This window comes from Peromyscus eremicus, chromosome 10, assembly GCF_949786415.1.
Source record: "Peromyscus eremicus chromosome 10, PerEre_H2_v1, whole genome shotgun sequence".
In the NCBI taxonomy this organism is placed as follows: domain Eukaryota; kingdom Metazoa; phylum Chordata; class Mammalia; order Rodentia; family Cricetidae; genus Peromyscus; species Peromyscus eremicus.
Window position 1 is genome coordinate 58,400,820 of NC_081426.1, and position 19,455 is coordinate 58,420,274.

A 19,455-nucleotide genomic window follows, 5' to 3' on the forward strand; every position below is an offset into this window, starting at 1 on the left:
TAGATACTGGCAGGAATATAAAGAGTGGGGTGGCACAAGGTAATAAGGGGTGTATGGTTTGTAAAGAGTTTAAAAACAACAGTGAGACCAATATGGGTCCATTTTGCTGATCACTGTACGCGGTCAGTGATGAAGTCAGACTGAGTTCTTTTCTTCTTCCTTCCTTTTCCCTTTTCTCTCTCATCTATTTCTCTCTCCCCCTTTCTCCCTCCCTCTCTCCCTTCCTCCCTCTCTCCCTCCCTCCCTTCCTCCATCTCTCCTTCTCTCCACCCTTCCTTCCTTTCATTTTTTTTCTTTTTTTCTTTAGTGAGATAAGGTCTTGCTACAGACACCCATCCAAGTACTAGACCAGACAGGTTCCAAACTCAAGTCAATCTTCCTGCCGCAGCCTCGCAAAGTGTTGGCATGACAGATGGGCGCCGCCATGCCTGTCTCAGAGTAAGTTCTTTATAGTCTGTGTAGATTCTACCGGAGCTCCAGAGGCAAAGTTTTGCAAACATTTACATTCTACCCTTGAACGTTAGGTAGATTGGGATTCTGTGGTGACGGCAGGGTGGCCGGAGAGACTGAGAATACACTCTAGAGTTCTTGGATCCTGTTGTTCCAGCTGACCTCTTGGAGTTTTGTATCTTAATTAATTGTGACTATAAGGGCAAATCTTAGTGCACACATAAAATATTTTACTGAATTTAAATAAGATTTTAGAATTGAACCCGGGTGGTGGTGGCGCACACCTTTAATCCCAGCACTCCGGAGGCAGAGCCAGGCAGATCTAAGTGAGTTCAAGGCCAGCCTGGTCTGCAGAGCGAGCTCCAGGATAGGAACCAAAACTACAGAGAAACCCTGTCTCAAAAAAAATTTAGAATTGAACTTTTTTGGGGTGTGTGTGTGTGTGTGTTCGAGACAGGGTTTCTCTGTATAGTTTTGGTGACTGTCCTGGAACTCGCTCTGTAGACCAGGCTGGCCTCTAACTCACAGAGATCTTCCTGGCTCTGCCTCCCGAGTGCTGGGATTGAAGACGTGTGCCACCACCGTCTGGCGAAATGTATTTTATAACTTACTCTAAAGCTAAAGATTGGCTCAAGAGCACGGTTGTTCCTAGAAATAGTTTTGTCCTATGGAGGAGGGAGGTTTAAGAGTGTTCCATCCTGTTAAATCCATGTTACTGAATTTTGTCCAACAACACTCTACAGAGACAACAGGTCTTTCATTTGTTTGTGCTGTTTTTCTGTACTGGGGATTGACCCCGGGGCCTTACGCTTCCTAGGCAGATGTCAGATTACTGAGCCACATCCCCTGCTCCTGTTTTTCTCTTCTTCCTTCCTTTCTTTCTTACTTTCTTCCTTTTGCTTTCTTTCTTTCTTTCTTTCTTTCTTTCTTTCTTTCTTTCTTTCTTTCTTTCTTTCTTCCTTTCTTTCTTTTCTTTTCTTTTCTTTTCTTTTTTCTTTTTTTCTTTTTTTTGAGACAAGAGTCTGTTATCTGAAGTTGGCCCAGAACTTGCTAAGTAGTCCAGGCTAGTCTTGAACTTGCACTGTAGCCCAGGCTGACCTCAAACTTACCATCCCCCTGCTTCAGCCGCTCTAATACTGGGGTTGTAGGTGTGTACTAACACGCTTGGCATGGTGCCAGTCTTCTGTCTGTACAGTTAACCAGTGGCGTGTGAAAGTGGTTAGAGAAATCTGTTTGCTGTTAGAGGCCAGGCCTGGGGTGAGGAGGAGATCACTCACACACTGGAAAACATCATTCGGTGCTGCTCCCGCTTCCCTTGGATTTCACTTTGGATCCTGGTTTTGTCGAGGTTACAGGGATAGGCAGGCCTGACCCAAGGGGGTACGAGGGTCAGAGGGGATGGAGAGACAGATGATAGGTTCCTCAGCCAACTGCTCCACAGCTTGTCATCGTGGGCAAGGCCCATTCCTACTCTGTGCCTTTTTTATTGATCCCTTCCGTAAACTGGGGGGACAGTGATGATCACAGAGTGTTGTTGCTGTCAAACAAGGCAATTTTCATAAAGCACTTCAAGCAACGTCTGGCAGACGCTCGTGATTATTATTCCTTGCCAAAGGTTGGACATTCAGCTTGGTGCGGGACACAGCACCCTCTCAGTTGGCTTGGAGGTCGTCCAGGCTACACGTTATCATTCACACCTTGCAGCTCCAGTTCTGTGACTCACCTGAGGTTTCGTAATTAATCAGCAAAGGGGGTGAGAAGCTAACCAGCCCCCCCCCCACTCCACACCTGGGCCCTTCACAGATCAGTGAGATGCTAGATGTTCACATGAACCAAATTCACTGCTCTCCACTCAATGCCCTGGGCTAAATGTTTGGAGCCAAATGGCCTGCCTTCCTCATCGTTTAAGTAAGTCGTGGTGAAGGGTTTATCCTAATTCTAAAGGACTTAGGGTAATAATGACCCAAAGGAGAGATGCTCTGTCTGAAAAGGAAGTCGACAAAAAGGATAATAGCTGTCTGAAGAATGATTTCATATTAGAATTGGGAGATACTCTTTTTTTAGTAAAAAGATCACCGTTACATCGTGGAAACTTTCCCCTGGAGGGATGCGGAGGAATAGGTCAATTTAGGATGAATAATTTGGAAGAGCTAGCTAGCTAGCTGTATGAGCTGTGTGCTTAAACAATAAAGACAAGACACAATGCATTTGAAACATCCCCCGTGGATGGAAAATGTGCTGACTCAGCAGGTTCCACTCTGGGCGTGGAGTCAGTCAGTCCCTGGCAGCTGAACTGCTGTTTGTAGCTCTTGGCTTCCTCACTTCCTTCGTGGGGGAAATGAGTGGGTTGACTTTGATGACCTTTTGGTCCTTTCATCACACTGAGTTTCTTTCCACAGTGGGGGGGACTTGTTACCCTACAGCCTGGGGATTGCTGAGTATGAGGGAGTACCAGAAATCAGGGGAATTTCCCAAAACATATGAGCATACCGTATATATTAAAACACATATTGACAATACGTTTAATCAAGAAGAGAGTTAATATCCCCAGTCTCTAAAAAGGGTTTTTAAAAGTCTTTGAGAAACCATGACCATCCAGGCGGTGGTGGCACACACCTTTAATCCCAGCACTCGGGAGGCAGAGACAGGCGGATCTCTGATGAGGCCAGCCTGGGCTACAGAGTGAGTTCCAGGACAGCCAGGGCTACACAGAGAAACCCTGTCTCAAAAACCATCCTTTCTCCACGTCCCCAAAAGAAACAAAAACAATGTTGCTTGGTTGGGAAAAGCTGATGATTTATGAAATTTAAAAAAAGAACAGGACACAGGGTAGAGAAGAGAACTGCGTATTGTGAGTTACCGTCAGCTAACTCACAATACTCACACTTCAGTGTAGAGCAGAACACTTCTTCTCTAGCGTGTGTGAGACACTGGGTTCAACCCCCAGCACTGAAAGAAAAAAAGAAAAGAAAAGAAAAATAAACAAATAGAAACCAACCAATCAAACAAATAAGCAGGAAAAAGATTACTGTTCTGGACCCAGTGATGTCTTCCTATAATTCCAGCACTTGGTAAACTGAGGCAAGATGGTCCCAAGTTCTAGGTTAGCCTTAGCAACATAGCCAGACTCTGTCTCAAAAATAAAACAACAACAAAAAAAAAAATGAAGAGAGAAAGAGAGAAAAGTGACATAATTTTAAAAAACAAAATTTTATTTTTTTCCAATTACAGATGAAAATAAACTAAAATGGAAAATAATATACCCAGTGATCCTTGATCCTGGTGTGATGAAATGGCATTCACACAGCTTAAAAACACTAGTCCAGTTTTTTTTTATCTTTTTTTGTCCCAGTAACTGCTGTTATTGTTCATCTTAAAGAGATAATCATATATTGATACAAAATTATATATAAATCTTCACTACATGTTATTTTAAAATTAGGAGAAATTAAAATATCCAACAATTGATTAAATAAATGATGTTTTAATGTCTGTATATATTGCAATCTTATGTAGTCATGAAAATTATGTTGGGCAAATCCTGATATAGGAAATATTAACATTATAAATGTTAAACTGAGGGGGCTGGGGATGTAGCTCAGTTGATAGAGGGCTTGCCAGCATGCATGAAGCCCTGGGTTTCATCCCCAGCACCGCATAAACCGGAACTGGGCATGCTTGACCATAAATAATCCCAGCACTGGGATGGTGGAGGCAGGAGGATCAGCAGTTCAAAGTAGTAGGGATATGTACACTGATATTACACAGTTCTTGGCTGTGGGTGGAGCTTGTTTTTTACCTTATACTGTAGATTGTTAATGCCTTTGAAATATCCCATAATATATGTGTACTAATTTTATAAACAGAAAATAAGACGATATAGAGATGATCCAGAAAAAAATAAGAAGTGACCAGAAATGAGGTCATCTGAAGGAACCAGCAAGTCAAGCGCACGACCGCCATCCATTGTCACGGATTGAATGTGGTTGGATAGCGTGGGTGGGTCACAGGGAGCCCTTGACACATGGTGGTTCCGTTAGTCACAGACGGTGTGGTGGAGCTGGGGAGGGGCCTTAGACCTAGTGGAGACTGATTTGGACGAATCAGAGGAGGAGCTAGCCACTTGGAGTCTGGGGGAAAAACCACTGCATGTTGATACAGAAACTTCCCACTGTCCCTCACCTTGCAGACAGAGAAGATCCCCCTTTGATTCCTGACCTGGTTTCAGGTGGTTTTCACATCTTTCACTCCTGAATTTCTTTCCTTTTCTCTTTAACTTATTTTCATGATGATGGCTTTTGCCCTTTGCAAACAGCTGATTCTACAGAACTCGGGCAGAGGGGTCTAAGAGGGGTTAGTGAACGTAATGGAAGCAGCTAGCAAGTTGAAGCTCAGTAATTACCTCCTTTGGCTGGAATGTGTTCTAGGTATGGGCCCGTAGAGAGAGGGCAGCGGTGGTGTTTCACCGAGGCACCAACACAGGTTGAACTTGAATCACAAGTTTTGTCTTTAGGCTCCTTATTCAGGGCTGTGGCGTCCACCTGGAGGCACGCTCTGAGCCTGTGCATGTCTGTCTGTCCCAGTCACTTATCACTTGATGTCCCAGCAACATTCCTCCAGATACTTTAAGAAGTCATTATAGTAGCCAGGCATGTTACACAGGCCTGTAATCACAGCACTTGGGAGGCTGAGACAGGGGGATTCAGGGTTTGAGGCAAGTAGACTTTATTACTACTGATGATACCTATAAAAGACCCCACTGTTTAAAAACTGAGTTTTTTTTATTTGTTTGTTGGGGACGGGCAGTCAGTGCATGTGCTATGGTGTGTGTGTGTAGAGGTCAGAGGATGTCTTACGGGAGTCAGTTCTTTCCTCCTGGCGAGTGGATCCCAGGAGTCACACACTCAGGTCCTCAGACTTGGTGACGTCTTTACCCACTGAGCCACCTTACCAGTTCTGTTTAAAAAAATCCTTCAACTTGAAAGTTTTTGAACCAAACACAAAAACCAAAAGTAAACTTGTGATCTCCCACATTCCTGTCACTCAGCTTCTTCAACAGCTTCCCGATCTTATTCCACCCATCACTCTCTGTCCTCGCCTGTAGTCACTGTTTTCTGGAGAGACAGAAACATTTGTATTTATTTTACTTACAAATGGGTCACCCTCTCTATCAGATAAGGACATATGCCCGAATATGCAGAACATACGTTCACATGTGCACTGGGTGTCTATCCCTTACCTAAATTGCTTGAGGCAGAAATATTTTTTAAATTTCAAGTATTTTAGGTTGGAATATTTTCATATACATAATGATATATGTTGGTAATGGAGTCCAAGCCTAAATCATTAATATTTCATATACAATTCATATATATACCAGAAGGTAATAATACACAGTATTTTTAATAATTTTGTGCATGAAACAAATTTCCTTGGTGTGGAATCTTCAATTTAAGATTATCTTTGGGGGCTGGAGAGATGGCTCAGAGGTTAAGAGCACCGACTGCTCTTCCAGAGGTCCTGAGTTCAATTCCCAGCACCCACATGGTGGCTCACAACCACCTGTAATGAGATCTGGTGCCCTCTTCTGGCCTGCAGTCATACATGCTGTATACATAATAAATAAATAAATCTAAAAAAGAAAAAAAAATTAAAAAAAAAAAAAGATTATCTTAATACTCAAAAAGTTTCAGATTCTGGGCCATCGAGAGGCTCAGCTGCGATAAGGCACTGATGAGTTCAATCCCTGTAACCCGCAAGGTGGAAGGAAAGAATCAGCTTGGGCAAATTTCCTCTGACCTCCATAAACACGGCATGGCACACACCCCGTCTCCCCACGATAAATAAATGTGAAAAAACAAAATAAAGTTTCAGATTTTGCTGTATTTCAGATTTTTTTTTTTAATTTTCACCTTAGTGATGCTCAACTTATGTGATGACTTAAAAAAAATCGTCACATAACAAAATCAGTAATATTCCTTAATGGTATTTAATACCCAGGTGGTATTCCAATTTTTTTGAACATCTAAAATACACACACACACACACACACACACACACACACACACACACACCAAAACACCAAAAAACCCAAACAAAACAAAACAAACCCCCCTATTCTTGTGTAAGCAAGAATCAGGAGGAGGGAGGCTTAGTGGACGGTAACTGTGGTGTCTGTAACTGTAACATAGGTGCCCAGCTTCCTGTGCCTTCTTCCAAAAGGAGAAAGTAAAACTGACATTAAAAAGGAACCAGAAATTGGAGCAAGTGCTTTCAGGAAACTTAAACAAATCTAGATATCCAGAGCTAGATTTTTTTTTTTAATTAAAGGCACCGAGGTACATCTTCATTTATTTTGGGGGATGGGGGATTGAATCCAGAGACTCACACATGCTAGGTGAGTGATACACCATTGCATTACATCCTCAGCCCAGAAATTTTGTTGGCTTCAGGGGTCCAGCTCAGCCTTACCTTCTTTTCAAAACCCCAAATAGAAACAAAACAACACCAACAAAACACTTCTTCAGAGTTGCACAGGTTGGGGGTGGGGATGTAGTTCAGTGAGTGCTCGCCTCATGAGTACAAGGCTCTAGGGTATGATCCCAGCACTTCACACACACACACACACACACACACACACACACACACACACACACACAGAGTAAATACATTGCACAAGTAAAGCATGCCTGTTTCAGTAAATGTCCTGTTAAATTCACATAAGCAAAATGAAGGAACCGAGATTCACCTCCAATCACGGGTCTCAGGAGCAGCCCACCTTGACATGTTCAAGCAACCCATTGAAAGCCACACACTGCAGCGAAGATAATGGAGCCTGCCTTCAGCTGCAGAGACCTCCACACCAGGTCCTCCCCATCAGTAACCAACCTTACAAAAGAATTTCAAGGGAGAAACCAGAGCAAATTGTTAGTGTTCCAGTGATTTCTGCTTTAACACGAATTCCCACCGAAACCCAGGACTGGACGATTACCCAACACTTGAAGGAAATTACATATGGTATCCGTGGCTCAACTGATGAACGGCTGAACTGCTGAACTGTAGTGGGTTTTTCTTTTGGAGGGGGGTGGGGAGAGAACACAAGGTTTTATTCTGTAGCTCATGCTAGCCTGGAACTCATAGCAATCCTGCCTCAGCCTCACAGTGCTAGGATGGCAGACACAAACTGCTGTGCCCAGAGGGGCAATGTTCTTGAAAAATCACCTCCACCAAAGCCATCTACTCAAAACCCTCCACATAGTTATAATCTGATGTTTGTTTTCTATTAAATGACATGTTCTGAGGGGGCTTTGCTTTACGAGGAAAACATGAGAGCAGGTCTCTATGAGCAAGTATTGTTAATGCAGCAGGGATTAGCTGCTTCAATTGCATCTAAACCTGGTCCTCACGAGCTCCCCGTGAAGACGTGATCTGGTTCCAGTTTTACAAATGGGGCTAGCCTTTTCAGCTGGGTGCTGATTTTGGCGTCAAGTAAACATAGGGGGACTTACGGGGACAGAGCAGGGCATCTAAGATAGTACATAGGCAACGGGAGATGGGGGTGGGGGTCTAGGAAGACTTTTGAGAACGAGTAGAGCTTTGGCGTGAGTGAGGGGCAGGTTTTTGACCACTGGAGTATCACTGAATTTGTCTGTGGAAGGGGTCCTAGTGAGAAATAAAGTCTGTCTGTGCAAGTTGAGAGCTGAGGCCTTCCGTGTGGGACCTCAGGAGGACGATTAGGATAGCTCATGCCGGAAGTCCTCTCTCTGCCTCCCTTTGTTCCTTTGTCGGAGCAGGCAGAAGGACCAGCACCTTGCTTTTGTAACACGGTGGCCCTCTTCCATGTGACGCTGTGTCTGAACTGTGGAGGTCTGCAGAAGGTGGCGCCCCCCCCTCCTTTTTTTTTTTTGCGGAAACAGTAGGAAGAGAAAGAAGGGAAATCAAGCTACTGAGACGAGACTGAGACATACTGGGATTGGAGGTTCATTTACTCTAGTCTGAAGCCACAGAGATCCAGCCTAACTGTCACGTGAGGGTATTCCTTAAAACATGTCAGAGGACGCTTGAAATAACTCATCCTGATAGAGCCCTGTAGTGGATACCTGACCAGTCAGCCACTCATGACAGAGGGCTGAAAACTTGCTTTTATTTCCTGCCCCCACCTACAGTGTAAGGGACAATGTCCTTCTTTAGGAGAAACCACTGGAAGCCCACCAGTGTCCATGTGGGCCATAGCGCCTGTCCCGAGGGTGGATATGACCCGTGTTGGAGATTGAAGATCATGTCTATGTAGGGCGTTGCTCTAGCCTGGACTTCTGCCCCTCCCCCAGCTCCATATGTGGCCATCTGCTAAAGGCCTGGTCTGTCTGTCACTCCACCTTACAGAATAGTGCAGGGCTTTGGTTCTTGTGCTACTGGGTCAGGCAATGCAGGTTTTCCTTCGGCTTCAGTCTCAGCGGGGCTACCAGGAAAGCTCACTGTGCCTGACCGCTGGCAGCTTGGGGAACTGAGTCCCTGAGATGCGTCACTCAGTCACGATGGGCTGTGTGGGAAGGTCGCTTTGCTCTAACAGAGCCTTTTTCTCCTGTCTGGCATTTTTTGAGCCCTGTGGGGACACATCTCAGCATTTCTTCATTCATGTACTATTTTGTTTCTGTGCTGTGAGAAGAAATTTCTGTCTTTTGTTTTGTTTTATTTCCGTGAATAAGATACACAGTCCACTCTTGGCCAGAGAAATCTCTTTAGTGATACTTCAGATTCCTCGTGTGAATGAATAATTGCTTGTTGTTATATTTAATAATGATTGCTTAACAATGTTACTTGGTAATAAGGGGTGCGGAGTATTTACTGCATTCATGCAATGTGTTCATGTGGTGTGTTAGGCGAAGAATTTAAGCCCACGGGGTACTCTCCACAACCATGTGAAGTAGATATTATTACATTGGTTTTTACCAGGAGGAAACCGAGGCATTATGAGGCTAAGAAACTCTTTGGATGTGACTATACAGGTAGCTAATTAGGCACTTCAGATTCCACTTTAAGTCTGCCTGCCTTTTTCTCCCATTCTTAACGTGACGTCTTTTCATAGATATTCACTCAGGAACTCTGACAATAAATCTGTTACAAATACTTCATTGAAATAACCCACAGATCTGACATAATTTTACTAATTCTGTCCTGCTATACTGGCATAAGAACATTAAATAAGGTGGTGTTGGCTGTAAACAAAGTCACAAATTCATGTTTAGGGTGCCCTATAGATCTAAGGGGATAAAGTCTGTTTGAGACATTATGGAGCCCTTTTGTCAAAGATCTGGTGACAAATGGATGTCCAGGCCATCTTGAGTGAGAGTATCTCAACGTGAATCTGGTGAACATGTGACATTGTAGCCCCTGTGCCAGCGACATTCAAGGATGGGCATCTTTAGTGTGATGATAGAGACCATGATGGGCCCCCATACAGCTCATTTTTGGAGGAAACCAAGATTCAGACAGGTTAAGTAACTTGGCCAAGGTCACATAGCTTGTGTGTCCAGAGATTAAAAAGAATTCATAAAAATCACGTGTTATTGTTTAACTCATTGGCAAAGGCTATCATGTCTAATTAAACAGACACTGAGGGTTGACAAGGATATAAAAAGTCTTTGGAGGAATCCTTAGGATTTAGAAGGGAGATTTTAAATGCTGCCTTTTACAGAGGTCTGCCTGGGGTGGGCTTTTTGTGTGGTATTCCAGGATGATTTATATCAGGCTGGTTAATAAGGCCAACTGAATTAACAACCTTTCCTCCGAATTTTGGTCTGGAAGAGCTTTTGTGCCTGAAGTGGGCTGGCCTTGAGAGAATGTACCCAGTAGATAGATAGTCTGTGCAAGACTGAGCTCTTTGCTTGGAGCTTTCTGATCCACCAACAAATGAGGATCCACCTACCCCTTCATAAAACGCAGGTCCTGCTGTATTTGTGCAGTCCTGTTTAAAGGTTGGTGGTGAATAGAATTGTTTTCCAGCAAGTTGTTTTGTTTAGTTAGGGGCCGTGGAACTGTGCCTGCCAAGCAGGGGATGGTCCCAAATTGTTGAAGAAAGAAACTTAGTTTCCACGTCTCCAAACTCATCACAGTTTTACAAAGGTGTAAACCGAGACTTACGAACACCATGTCGAAAACTATACCCTGCCATGTAGCTAACAGAGCTTGCTTTCAACTGCAGAGAACTCTGAAAAGGATCCTTCCCGTCTAACCAGCCTTACCAAAGAATCTCAGGGAGAAACCACAGCAAAGTGGTAGTGTTCCACTGATTTCTGCTTCAACTTAAATTCCCGAGTAAGCCAAGGACTGGACGATTACCCAACAAGTGAAGGAAATTGTGTATGGTATTCATCCCTCACTAATTTTTCTTCTTTGCAGCTCCAAAAAGTGGCTGGGATCCGCTAGAGGCTGAGGCCACACACACTCAGCTGCCTTCACCCTGCTGTCTTCCTGCTTCTTGGCCAGTCAAGAGCTGTTTACCAGTGTCATTCACACACCAGGTGGGCAACTGAATCCTTTTTCATGTGGTGGTGACCAGAGCAGTTCCTTGTGTTATCATTACTAAACTGCCTCACCTCTCTCTCCTCTCCTCTCCTCTCCTCTCCTCTCCTCTCCTCTCCTCTCCTCTCCTCTCTCTCCTCTCCTCTCCTCTCCTCTCCCCTCCCCTTCCCTCCCCTCCCTTCCCCTCCCTCCCCTCCCCTCTCTCCTCCTCTTCTCTCTCAATAGGATCTCTTGCTATGTATCTGGAGCTGACCTCTAACTCAGGATCCTCCTGCCTCAGCCTCTTGGATCCTGGGATTAGAGATGGGAACCACTATACCTGTCATTCAAGGGCTAATTTTCAAGGACCAACTACATGGCCAGGAGATGTTATGGGTGCTAAGCGTTGGGTGACAGGCTTTAGTTTATTTTGCCAAGGGTAGGGATGGGACTGGATGAATGGGGTTGAACGGCTACCCTGAGATGGGACCCTCGTTTTTTAATTACTTTGGCAATGGGGAGGCTCCTTGTCGTCAGAAAGGAAAACCTCAGTTTCCCCCATTCTCTTTCTGTTTTAGTTGGCAACCAAGCTTCAGAGGTTTTCCAAGAAGTCGCTGCCTCTCACCTGGCTGGACGGGAGAAGGAACATCTATAATTGATGCCTGAGATTCTGAGAACATAAACCCCGGTTGCCGTCTTCTTACTGGATGGAGCCTGTTGCAGTAGCCCACTGAGGGTTACTTCCCTTAGGCCCCTGGACTCGTCAGTAGGACTTCAGACAGGGAAGATGCTGAGTTCTATCAAATGCGTGTTGGTAGGGGACAGTGCTGTGGGGAAAACCTCACTGCTGGTGCGCTTCACCTCTGAGACCTTCCCGGAGGCCTACAAGCCCACTGTGTACGAGAATACCGGCGTGGACGTCTTCATGGATGGCATCCAGATCAGCCTGGGCCTCTGGGATACTGCCGGCAACGATGCTTTCCGGAGCATCCGCCCCCTGTCCTACCAGCAGGCGGACGTGGTACTCATGTGCTACTCCGTGGCCAATCATAACTCATTTCTGAACTTGAAGAACAAATGGATTAGTGAGATCAGGAGCAACCTACCCTGTACCCCGGTGCTGGTTGTGGCTACACAGACTGACCAGAGAGAGATAGGACCCCACAGGGCCTCTTGCATCAACGCCTTAGAAGGGAAGAGACTTGCCCAGGATGTGCGAGCCAAGGGCTACCTGGAGTGCTCAGCCCTTAGCAACCGGGGAGTACAGCAGGTATTTGAATGTGCCGTCAGAACGGCTGTCAACCAGGCCAGGAGACGAAACAGAAGGAAGCTCTTCTCCATCAATGAGTGCAAGATCTTCTAAAGCCCAACACCCGACCTGCGTGAACGTACCTCAAGGACTAACGGGGAGGGGAAGGTGCCAAGCCAAGGGGGTTGCTGCTCTTTCTTGGCACGTTTGAACAGCCTTTCTTTCTGGATGGAGTTATCAAGGGGGTCAGTCACCGATGCTTCCACTAACTGTACTCTACAGTCAAACTCTTGGCCCAGCACAGCCAGAGAGATTCCTTGGGAAGCCAAATAAATAGTCCATCTTCAATGAAAAACTAAACAACCATCCTAATTTAGACAATGAAGTGAATTTCCCGAGTAGGTTATATTTAAACTCACGTTTTATTTAAATAATAGTAATTAGTTGTATAGCTTTTGTTTTCATGCTTGGGAAGTCTTTTCTCTGAAAAGGCAAACTGCTGTATGAGGGAAACAACCTTGTGGGGCTCAACCACGTGTCTGTAGTGTTCTTATTTACTCCTGAATTTAATTTGGTTGAAACTATTTGCGTGCTGTGTTTTTCTAGATAATCAAACTTTCAAATGACCATAAACGGGTCCCTGGAACTCATTTTTCCATTTCCCTATTATTCAGAGTTGTGTATAAATACAGCTCCAGACCGTAAGGTATTTTAACACTGCCAAATGATTTGGAACAGTTACTAATTTTTCTCTGAAATTGCAAAAAAGTATTTCTTATTTACAATATTACCTGTCACTCAAAGGACTCCAGTTACACACCAAGTATCCCTTTCTCACTCACTAAGACCGAGATGGAAGGAAAAATCTTTCTGCTAGAGAGTCACACCGTGGGAAATGATAGCAGCGGAGCTGGGCACAGATGCAAGGGGACCCTTCTCCTTGTCCGGGTCTCCTGACACACGCTTTCTGACTTACTACAGGTCTCAGAAGAGGACAGGCAAACATTCTGAACAATAATTAATTTGACAAAGTAGTTCTCAGTTGAACTCTAAATTGAATGACACGACCCCATCGTTTGTTAATTTTAGGACAGAATTAAAATAATTAGAAAGGCACCTGTGTACGTATGTGGGTGTATATGTGTCCAAGGGGAAAGGCAGGATTTGTAGCTTTTACTGTTTCATGAATAGATATTCACTTGTGAAAAACATTACAAGTCCCAGGTTCAGAGAATGAGAAAGCCTGTAGTAATTACTCAGATAGTAAAGGGTTCCCAGGGGCAATACTAAGTGAATAGGGCCATGTGCAGCTACACAACCCTCCTTTCTAGTTGTTTGAAAGCAACGTGCAACTCACCCTTTCTATGGCCAGATTATCATTTCCTGTCCCAATCTAGTAACCAGGAACCACTTCAGCCGCCTTTCTTGGAGCCCAAGGGTTGTGTGGTTGTCCACGTGAAGGGCGAGGAGCCCGAAGGAGCGACTCCACTGAGGATTATGCCAGCAGAAACAAATCAGTTTATCGCACTGATTCTCTGGCTGGTTCTTTGGGGTGACAATCTGGTAAACATATCATATAATGACCCCCATGCTCCCTTGTCCTCTGCCTCTCTTCCATACCCAGTCAAAAGCCTGGGACCTGGATCGTGGTCTTGGGTAGAAGAGTTAGCCCCATTTCCTAGGGCTGATAGGTTTGCTTTCAGCTAATCTCTCAGGCCTCTGGCTCTGTGGCTTGTTCTTGCTTCTGGGCCACCCACATCCCTTGACTTGGGAGCTCTTGTCTTCAGCTCATGGCCCTAGGCATCCTGAAGGCTGAAATGCTGAAGAACTCACCAGGCAGGGGAGGAGACAGGAACTTATCTCCTCTATATCTCTCATATCCCTCTAATTTTCTTCTTATTTTCCAACACACAAAGGTTTTCGTGCTGTGTGTGTGTGTGTGTGTGTGTGTGTGTGTGTGTGTGTGTGTGTTGATGGGAACTGAAACTTTTTGTTTTGTTCTCACGTTGTAGCCCAGGATGGCCCCAAGCTTGGAGTGATCCTCCTGTCCCAGTCTCTCTGGTGCTGTGGTTACAGGTGTGAGCTACCATGCCTGGCTTACAAAAGATCTTTAATAACAAACACAGCTTCAAGATTAGTCTTTGCAATATTTGAAAACACACTGAAGGAACGAATTGTCACACCCTAAGTTGGCTGTGGGAGGTAGAGTTTGGGGAGCATCTGAAAGTGGGAAGGACCTGGGGACGAAGAGAGAATGTCATGGTGGAAACAGGAAGCGTGGCCAGAGAGGACGCTAATGGTGTTGCCATTACTGGAGTAAGGAGACAGAGTGAGGTCTGCCTGTTGACAGGAGCCAACTAAAAAGCTCCTTTGATGAAGGAAGCCTCACACTGGAGGGCAGGAACTCACATGTGGAGACTTCTCCGTGTGCAGCTGATGGGAACTGAGCCAGCCCGGATCCGTGTTCCCCACTAAGCTCTGCGTCTCTGACTGAGTGCTACCTCCCATTTAGCTCTGTGTCTCCAGGGCCTAGCACAGGGAAGAAACCACAGCTAAATGAAGTTGTGTCAAATTCGGCTGGAGAGAGAAAGGCCGACATTGGGCCTCCAATCAGTTACGAGGAGGAAGCAGGCCCACTCGGGCCTGGAAGAGGTAAGGGTTGAAAAGGGGACTTCGTGGAGGAAAGGGCGTGCTTCACAGGGCCGTATGTTTAGGTTTGCGTGCCTACATGAAGGAGCGTGATTCTTCCCCTTCAATATTTATGGTGCTTTTTTGTATGCTTCACTTTGATTATTCCAAGGGGCAAAATTAAATATGCTTATGTTTACATGAAAAAGTGGATTTTCGTGGTCAAGTTATTTGTTCCGGTTTATTCTCTGCAGCAGAACATGGCGCTGCCTAAGCAGAATTCTGGCGGCTGGGAAGTCTGGGGTCAGGTGCCAGCATAGGCAGGCTCCATGGAGGGACCTCTTCCTCACCAGGTTGATGTCTCCTTGCCATGTCCTCACGAGGAGAGGGGAGAGGTGTCTTCTCAAAAGAGCTCTCATCCCATCTGTGAAGGCGCCGTCTTTCTGACCGCGTTATCTCTTAATGCCATCACACTGAACAGGTTTCAGAGGAGCGTTTTGAGGGGAAGGAGCACACACATTCAGACGTAGCCATGCTCTTCTGTCTTACCTTATTTATCCTCGCTGAATGGGGCAACGGGATCAGCTAGCCTGATAACAACGAGGCCACGCGGCAGGAAAACTGAAAACATCCTGATGGTTGAAGTGTGTTGAACGCTTCAGATATCCGGGCGCTCTGTTGAGCTCTCGTAGGTCATTATCACGCTGCATGGTATGGAAAAGGCTCACATGAGCAAACTGAGCCTCAGCGCGCTAATGGGACAAGATTGAGCTATACAGCAGGAGAGTAGCAGAACTATGAGTCTGGAGCAGGTCTGCGTGGCTCCAAAACTCTACTCAAAACCACCATGCCCCACTTCCTTCCCGAGCAGTTAGCTGAATGGCTTCGCCACATCCGATCTGTAGCTGCAGGCCTCACCCTCTACTTGTCAAAGGACCCGTATTTAAAAGAGGAGGAGGAGGAGGAGGAGGAGGAGGAGGAGGAGGAGGAGGAGGAGGGAGGGGGAGAAGGAAGAGGAGGAGGAGGGAGGGGGGAGAAGGAAGAGGAGGAGGAGGAGGAGGAGGAGGAGGAGGAGGAGGAGGAGGAGGAGGGAGGGAGAGAAGGAAGAGGAGGAGGAGGAGGATTTTGAGTCGATCATTTGTTGTTGTTTTGAGACAGGATCTTGCCATGTAGCTCAGGCTACCTCAAATTCATGGCAATCTTCCAGCCTTAGATTCCCCCAGTGCTGAGATCACAGGCGTCCATCACCACACCCAACTTAAAAGATTCTTTTTATTTTTAATTCTTTGCAGTACTGGGAATCAAAGCCAAGGCCTCATGAATACCAGGCAAGCACTCTACCCTGGGCTATGTCCCCAGCCCTGAAAGATTGTTCTTAAGTAAAATATTGCATCTCTGTCTTCCCTTTCTGTCCTTCTTTCTGGTGGCGAGCCTATGCCCCAGGGAGTCTCCCAGTATCATCTACAGCAAAGATCCCTATTTCTACGGGGCTTCTCAGCGCAATTCCCTAGACTGTGTGTGAACTGGTGGACATGAAATACGCCATGATTTCATGCTCTCAGCAGCTTGGACAACCCTCTGTTTTCTGGTAGTCCCGCTCCTCAGGGCTCACACATTCGCTGAAGGAGCAATAGGGAGAAGAGAGGCTACCCCTTTCTGTTTGAGGGGTTTGATGCCCAGGAAGGGCACTTTCCCCAGGATGAGATGTGGTGGGAGGATTCCAGCTGGCAGATCTGTAGTGTCACGAAGTCTCAGAGGGACAGACCTCTGTGAGTGTCGGTCCCCAAGGCTTAGAAGGCAGTCCTTCGGGGTTGAGTGACTTCAGCATAACTCTGCAGCAGGGACTCACTGTCCTCAGACGGTGGCTCTTTTGATAAGGCAAAGAAACGCAATCTCTGGCCGAGATCTCAAGCAGCTTTTCACAAGATAAAACAAGCCGGGGAGGCTACAGTGTGAGCTCGTGAAGGCACCTGACTAGACCTAATGTCCGAACTAACTCTGAGGACTCTAACAGTTATCATGACATGAAACTTAATGCTACATAAGAAGCCATAACTAACGAAAGAGTAAGGAATTAGACTGCAACATTTCAGAGTCAGAAGATCTGAGTTCTGGGTCCTCTAGCCTCAATTACTTCTCTTAAAACATAGGTACTAACTTCTAGAATGTTCTGTAGAAGGATTTGTGTAATGACTGAGGGAGAACATGCCTGTAAACTTTGGTTCAGACGGTCACGTGCCCATGTGTCCGCTGGATCCCTGAGCTGAAACACAAGCTGAAAATCTGTACATCAGATCAGAATTTTCGAGAGGTTTCATCATGTGGGTAACACGACGGGAAACCCACACAGAAACAGCTTCTGCTTGATAATATTGTCAACTAAAGCAAGATGAATGAAATGGCACATAGAATAATAAAAATAGCAAAAATCCCGTCTGAGTGCCTGCTGGTTCCAGGCCTGGGTAAGGCAGGCACTTTACAGAACACACGTGCACATAGGTGCATGCACACACAGACACATACGTGTACACACTCACACACACTCACATGACATGCACTCACACAGGCATACGCAGAGACAGAGACACATACACACATAGCATACACACCTCTATGTGTGTGTGCATGCGTGTGTGCGTGTGTGTATGTGTGTGTCTATGTGTATATGCATGTCTGTGAGTGAATGTGCATGTCTCAGTGTGTGCCTGTGTGCATGTGTGTGTGTGTGCCTACGTACATGTATGTGTGTGTGCCTGTGTGTCTCTATGTGTATGATCCTAACACTAGGGAAGCTGAGGCAGAAGGGTCAAAAGTCTGAGGTGAGACTGGACAGTATATCAAGACCCTGTCTGAGAAAAAAAAAGAGACTATTTCTTAGTAGAGAAACAACATATGACCAATGAGCAAGAGAAAAATAGATATATGTGTGTATGTTTGTGTGTGTGTGTGTGTGTGTGTGTGTGTGTGTGTGTGTGTGCTTAGTAGCATGGTAGGTAATGGCAAAAGCTAGAAACAGCATAAAGTCATGATCAGACAAAGGCCAATTAAATTTTGGGGTATTCACACCTGGACCACAATGTAGCACTTAAAATGTCCTATAATTGTATATATCAGCATGGGTGAGGGTAGACAAATGTGAAGGAGGAAAATGCAAATAGAACAATGACACGTAGAATTATTTCATTTATATGATGTTCAAACCAAAACAAAACTTAATATCTAGGGTCAAAAGTGTTTAAAGCATAGTATTCAAGTAAGTGGTTACCTCTTACTAGAAAACAGACTGTGAATGGCCAAGGTCGCCAGAGGTGTGACACGTGCTGGTCATTTTTTTTTTTTTTTAAACAGGGTTTCTCTGTGTAGCCCTGGCTATCCTGGAACTCACTCTGTAGACCAGGCTATCCTGGAACTCCACAGAGATCTTGCCTACCTCTGCCTCTGGAGTGCTGGGATTAAAGGTGTACACCACCGTTGACTGGTTATTAGTCACATTCTTAAGTTCGGAAAGTCAGTAGCTGAGTGTTCATTAGGAGATTCCTTTTATTATTATTTTTCTTCAAAAGTTCTTACACATTTTATCTGCTCTTTAAAGCATGATATAGTTTATAACTCAAAATACTTTTGAAAAGTTGGAGCCTACAGTCAAATCCCCAGACTTGAATCCCAGCTCTGCCACCCCCGAGCTCTGCAGCCTTGTGTGAATGAACTAACCTCTCTTTGTGTCCAGTTTCCTCATATGTGAACCAATGAAAATGAAATTGTAGGGTAGTGAGCACTGTCAGCTAGGAAGACAGCAAGGCTGTACTGTGCCCGGGACTCAGTAAGTGCTCAATAAACAGCAGCTGCAGCTTTTGATTATTATATCCCCCAGGGCTGGGGAGCAGGGCTTAGGGCTTTCACGGGTGAGGACAATACGTCCTGAGACTGTCAAGTGACAGCCTCGTGAGTCGGTGAGTTGGTAAATCCGGATCCTCCCGCTCTTCCTACCAACTCCATTTAGAGGTTGGTTACTGTGGTCCAGACACAGGTAAAGACCCATGAGGGCCTCACCGTATTATGTCACAATCATTATTTACCTCTCCATTTCACAGTGGCCTTCTTAGCCCCACACTGGGCAAATAGCCAAAGTTCCTGATGTCACGGCATTCACATCTGGTTAGGAATGGTGAGCAGACAGTAGTTGTAGAAAGAAAGAAGATCAAGGTAGGCGAGTGATCCGTGCAAAGAATAAAACGAACCGGGAAAAGGGAGAGAGATTTGGGAATCGGGTTGCGGAGCCAGGCCTAACTGAGGAGAAGGTGGTTGACAATGACAGACACCATTTTAAAACAAACAGACACCACCACCATCCAAAGAAAGCCAGCTGAAGAAGGATGTGCATTGTCACAGTCATCAATGTTTGATGCTGCAAAGCCTTTTACAGGAGTGACAGCCTTTCCTGGGGCCGCTGCCATCTGTCCACCTGTGTGGAAGCCCTGAACGGGGCTGTCTGTGGTGTGGGTTAGCAAATACCCGAGAATAGAACAGTAGCACAATTCGCAGAAGCCGAGGGCAGTCAAGAGCTCCCACCAGCAAGCGGTTTCTAACGGATTCTGGACAAAAGGAAGGAAGTGACAAGAACTCAGGAT

At 45.5% G+C, this 19,455-nt stretch overlaps 1 protein-coding gene across 1 annotated transcript; it reads left to right on the forward strand.

The window, feature by feature from the left end:
- The first annotated feature begins 11,591 nt into the window (after positions 1–11,591).
- Rhoh (ras homolog family member H) lies at positions 11,592–13,354 on the forward strand. Its single transcript, XM_059275075.1, has one exon. It carries the CDS (start codon positions 11,738–11,740, stop codon positions 12,311–12,313), a length of 576 nt encoding a protein of 191 aa, XP_059131058.1. The 5' UTR covers positions 11,592–11,737; the 3' UTR covers positions 12,314–13,354.
- Positions 13,355–19,455: the final 6,101 nt, after the last annotated feature.